This window comes from Condylura cristata, unplaced genomic scaffold (assembly GCF_000260355.1).
Source record: "Condylura cristata isolate star-nosed mole 26May11 unplaced genomic scaffold, ConCri1.0 scaffold00012, whole genome shotgun sequence".
Classification (NCBI taxonomy): domain Eukaryota; kingdom Metazoa; phylum Chordata; class Mammalia; order Eulipotyphla; family Talpidae; genus Condylura; species Condylura cristata.
In genome coordinates, this window is record NW_004567113.1 from 57,030,726 (window position 1) to 57,036,150 (window position 5,425).

The 5,425-nt window shown below is 59.1% G+C and overlaps 1 protein-coding gene across 1 annotated transcript in view; it reads right to left on the minus strand.

The window, feature by feature from the left end:
- FAM193A (family with sequence similarity 193, member A) overlaps positions 1-2,649 on the minus strand; it is a 34,768-nt gene extending 32,119 nt beyond the window's left edge. Inside the window, exon 1 of the mRNA XM_012724065.1 lies at positions 2,331-2,649. Within this exon, the coding sequence (XP_012579519.1) occupies positions 2,331-2,496 (166 nt within the window). The 5' untranslated portion in view covers positions 2,497-2,649. The remainder of the gene's footprint in view (positions 1-2,330) is intronic.
- Between the last annotated feature and the right edge of the window lie 2,776 nt (positions 2,650-5,425).

A 5,425-nucleotide genomic window follows, 5' to 3' on the forward strand; every position in this document is an offset into this window, starting at 1 on the left:
CACGGACGCGGGGGGCCCGATGCAGACAGCACAGGGGCGACATGCACAGGAAGGGACACCGAGGAGGACAACTGCCGCCTGCAAACTCAACTTCTGGGGACTCGGCCCTTTCAGCTAGCAAAGTGTCCTCCTCACGGTGAGCTCGGGGTCCGCTGCGGGCTCGTGCAGTCTAGGGCTCAGGCGCCGCAGTCCAGCACTCCCGGGCGCACCCCCAGGGAGCCCCAAGCATGCCGGGCAGTGGCGACTTGCAGTGACTGCTAACGGAGGGGACCAGGGACGGCAGCTCTGAGCTGAGCCCGCTAATGAGCGATGCTGTTTAACACTGTGGTGACTTAGGACGTTTTCATCCAAGCAGCAGCGGCCAGGACTCCAGCCCCCTCTCCAAGCCCTCCTGACCTCCACCTGGGAGGCACCTTTCGCGGGGCCACCAGGGCCTGAGCCCCGCAGGAGCTGTGAAGAATGACAACGCGCTCAGGGAGGTTAGGTACATGCCAGGACTCTTCTAAGACTCAGTCTGCAGTGAGCGATCAAGTAAAAGTTCCCAAAGTTTTGCAGGAACATAAGAGTACCGCCATACTTTAAACATGAATGTTAAATAACTTTTGTAGGACTTCCTTGAAGAAAATAAGCCCTAAAGAATTACAATTCTGGGCCATGAAATGCAGTATGGTGTCCTAGGTTGGCAACTGGAGTAGAAACGGGTAGAAATATCGCAGAATCCAAATAGAATCTGCAGTGAGCAATGCCGCACCCAATTCAAGTTCTTAGTTCTGACAAACACACGCCACGCAAGGATGGGACACCGGAACGCGGAGTGAAGACTCACGGGGGCCCACAACTGCCTGGCAACTTCTCTGTAGGTCTACAAGTGACCAAATAAAAAGGATCTTTAGAAAATTCCCAGGTCATGAGACGTGAAATCCCCCAAGTTCTCATCCAAACTGAAGATATAACTGATATCGCACGCAACATACAAAACTTGCGTTCTACGAACGTGGAAAAAGTCAATTTCCACCAAAAAAGACAAGCCAACGCAATGCCACAAACATTAAAATCATCCTAAAGTTACTTTAGAAACTAAAACTGATTTCCACAGTTCAAACAGTGACAAGGCACACAAGTCCTCTGATGTCACTTCACGCCAGCTGCACCGCCTGCCCACACCAGTGCATGCAGGAGGGCCCACAGGGTGAAACAAGCAGCAGGTCGGTGGAGGGGCACTCCAAGCGCCAGGCACCCCATGCCAGGCCTGCAACTGTGGTCAGGCCGCACTTTGAAGCAGCATCGATCAGTAAGTTAAAGTGTATCTTTACACACATTACTGTTACAGGCAAAAAAATGCAACAATTGAAGCAACTCACTTCAATTACGATTAACTAGGTAAGTTAAATACAACAGGCTAGAAAAAGATACATCACATAAACAGACAAAGTGGGCTGCACCCAGGAACAATACCCGCAGAAGAGGAAGGCACCTTGGAGGACAGAAAGGGTCAGTTCACCAAGAAGATGCAACAACCCTGAATGGACAGGCACCGGGACACAAGGAGCAGAAACCCAGCTTCCCTCTCCTCCAGGGAATCGACAGACCTAGGAGACGAAAACTCAACACGAATACGGGTGACCTGAACAAGACCACCGCCGGAACGGACATTCAGGAACTGACCCTCAGCAGCATCGATCACAACAGAACGTACCTGTCTCCAGAGCCGCCAGTAATGACCAAGACAGACCTTACAACTTCCAGAAATAATCATAGTCTCTGGCCAGGCTGGAGCTCATGTAAGAAAACAATCAGAGAGCGTTAAACAGCACTTCTAAATAACCTGTTGTAAAAGATGATTCAGGAAAAATCAGAAAATATTTTAAATCCAACGAAAACAAAACAAACGAACAGACCAAAAGCGGTGGGGGGAACTGAAGGGGCAGTTTGTAACCTTACATCACACCAACAGGTTAAACACCTCAGCATCGCCCTAAAGAAATGAGATAAAGGAAATCGAAACAAGGCAGAAAGGCAAAGGGATGATTAAAAAAAAAAAAAAAGCGGAGAGGGGGAAACCAGGAGAGCAGAGGCGTCAAATCAAACACAGAGCTGAATGTCTAAGGTCAGACCACTGACAACCGCCCAGTGACAGCACAAGCGCAGAGACCCGGCATCAGTGCCCGAAGGGAGACGGCGCGGCCGCTGTGAGCCCAGACGCTGAGGGCCCCCGCCCCCGGGGGAGCCCACACGCGGCACGTCAGCCATCGCGGTGAGGAAATGGACCGTTCTCTGAGGCCCACAAGCTGCCGAACTAGAGTGACGCGGACAATTAATTCCGAACTCACTGTCTGAGGCCACCGCCATTCCAGGCCGGACCAGGCAAGGAGAAGGCAGGAACACCACGGCCGCGCCTCGCAGGCCGCCCACCTCGCAGGCACACGCAGCGGCCTCGACGGTGCTGACCAGGTACATCCAGCAAGTAGAGGCTGTGACGGGCACCGACGAGCTCATTCCAGGAATGCGAAGCCCTGTGACCTGCCACGCTCACAGGGGGAGGGCCACACAAACTGATCGGGGGAGCATCTGAGCCGCCGTGGGGCCAGTCTCAGCACGAGGAAGCTGTCCGCGCCCACTGCAGCCCGCGTCCACACGGACCCTCGCGTCTCCCCGCTGGCCCCCTCAGCAGTGGGTTTCAGTGGAGGCGCCTGTCCTGCGCCCCACCCGGTCTCTGGGGCGTCCTCTCACCCTCTGCTCCTCTGGCCTGCACCCTAGTTCTTGTGTGCATACGTGAATCTTAAAAAAAAAAAAAAAAGTTTTAGATATGACACTAAGAAATACAAAACGAATGAGAAAAGGCTGGTAAGCTGAACATCGAAATTCACTTTTTCGTTATAAACAGTTAACAGACTATAAAGATAAGCTGCGAAGTGGAAGAAAATAGTTGCAATTCACATGTCCGACAAAGGACTCACATTCATGAGAATATGAATATTGTACAGAACTCTCAAAACTAAAAAAAAAAAAAAAATTGAAAGTAGGCCAAGGCTTGAACGACAGACACACTGACGCTGCAGCGTCACCGGCCACGGGGGAAACGCGAACCGCCAGCAGCGGCCACGCCGCGACTTACTAGTGCAGTGAAAATAAAAGCGGCTGACAAGACGGGGTGCCGGGAGAGAACGCTCGGGGGAGGGTCCCGGGAGACACGCCAGGAAGCTGCGACTCCCGCGGGGAGACTCCCGCACACGTGGCTGTGCGCACACGGGCAGCAGCTCCTACTCCCCCCCGCCCGGGAACACCCCACCCCCCGTGCCAGAGCCAGCGAGCACAGGGGCCACCCCAAGGCCGGGGGGCCGGCAGGGAGACACCTATCGGCCCTCCAACAGTCCTGGGGGGGAAGCAGACCTGCCACGGGAAGCCACAGGCCGGCCCAGCTGGGCGGGGGCCGGCCCAGGGCGGCGCCAGCAACCCGCCGCCGTCAGGTGCCCAGCAAGCTCTCCCTTGGGTGGACGGGGCGAACGCCGCGCCAGCTTGACGCGGAGGCCCCCCGCGGGAGGGCGGCCGGGCGGGAGAGTAGCCCCGGCCCCAAAGGGCACCGGCACGTCCTCTGTCCCGGCCCGTGGGGCTCTCGGCAGTCACACACACGGAGGCACACTCGCGCCGAATGACGCCGGCCTGCTGGCTTCCACCCCACCTGCTTCTCGGCCCACCGAGGCCCGCGAGCTGCAGCAGCTGCCCCCGTGCCCACGTCTCCGGGGCAGCCATTTCCCCAGCAAGGGAGACTCCCGTCCGCGCGCCCAGGGGCCCCAGCATGCCCGCCTGTAGCTGTCACCTCTGGCTCCTCCTCGCCACCGCTGCGGCATAAGCGAGGCTCCGGCCTCCACACCCGGCCCACACTGCCTGAGCCTTGGCGACGGCTGCGTGACTCGCAGACCCCACGCCAACGGCTGTCTCTCACGAGCGACACTGTGCATGGCCCTAAACTGCCGTCTGACTCCTGCCTGAGTGCGCGCCTCCGTGGGGCACAGCCGCCCGGGAAAGCGCGCCGGGGCTCTGTGAGTACGCGTGAGACGCGACCTTGCACACCGACACGACAGCCGAATGTTTCAGCACTCAAGAGACGGAAGGAGCCCAAGTTTGCCCCATCTGAAAAGAGCAGAAACACTGGCAACACCGGAGGGTACGAGGACCGTTCGCACCTTTTTGCTCCACCAAGTGCCGCCCCACGCAAGTCTCGCCGCCCGAGGCATGAGTCATCAGAATTTCTGCCACGGGTTATTTTGACGAACACGCTCTGCCGCTTCCCCACAAACACAGACACACGCCAACATCTCGAAGAGGGCCCCTACTACGCGCTGTCTTCCATCTGGAAGCGTCTTCACTCAACACCTCATGAAAACTACTGAAAAAAGGACTGTCAAATATGATACTCGCGCTCCCCTTCACCCCAACTCTGCTCTTCAGGGGCAACCGGCGGAGCAGACTGAACTCGGCACCCTGAGGGGGCAGGCCTGCCCACGGCCGCCGCTAGGGCCCCTCTCCAGCGTCCTCCCAGCCCCGGAGACAGGCTGGTGACCCCCGGGCCCCAGAACAGCCCCGGGAGGCAGGCCCAGCGCCGCCTGGGCGCACACGCCGGGAGGCAGGGCGGCGTGCTTCTGCGCGAGCGAAAGACTGAGGCTGAGCTGCGTCTTCTTCCTTTGCAGATGGGGGTGGTGCCCAGGAATGATGCCCTGTCCAGCCTCAGCACCAGGCCGCGCACAGGCTGTGGACCGAGAGCGGCCCTCTGCTCTCTGCCGGTGACCCCACCTGCCGTGGAGAGGACGCGCCCCAGTGCGAGGCGCAGGGCCGTGGCTGCTACATGTTGACAGGCACTGTTTCGGGAGCGTGTTCTGCGCCAGGCAAGGTGCCCCAAAGAGCTCACCACCTGTGGGAAACAGTTCCGAGGCCTGAGAGTGAGAATCACTGCGATGGGTGTCCAGGAAACGCTAGTCCTACTGCAGAGTGACCCCGCACAAGGCTGAGAACAGCTGCGGGAGGTCAGGAGAGGGGCAGCCGCCCGCCCCGGCGCAAGGTGCAGGCCGCACCCAGCGCGACGGCCGGCCGGCGAGTGGACAGCATTTCATGGCGAAAGTGGCTGGCTGGGTGGGAGGCGGCGCCCGCGTCGCCCACCTGCTGGCCGCGCCCGCAGCTGGCCGGGGCCTGTGGCACGTGGGTCCGACGGTCCCCGCGAAAGCATGACCGGTCCTGCGGGCCCCGGGGGCCTGAGTCACGCGAGGGCAGCGTGACGCTGCAGCGTCACCGGCCACGGGGGAAACGCGAACCGCCAGCAGCGGCCACGCCGCGACAGGCACACAAGTCCTCTGATGTCACTTCACGCCAGCTGCACCGCCTGCCCACACCAGTGCATGCAGGAGGGCCCACAGGGTGAAACAAGCAGCAG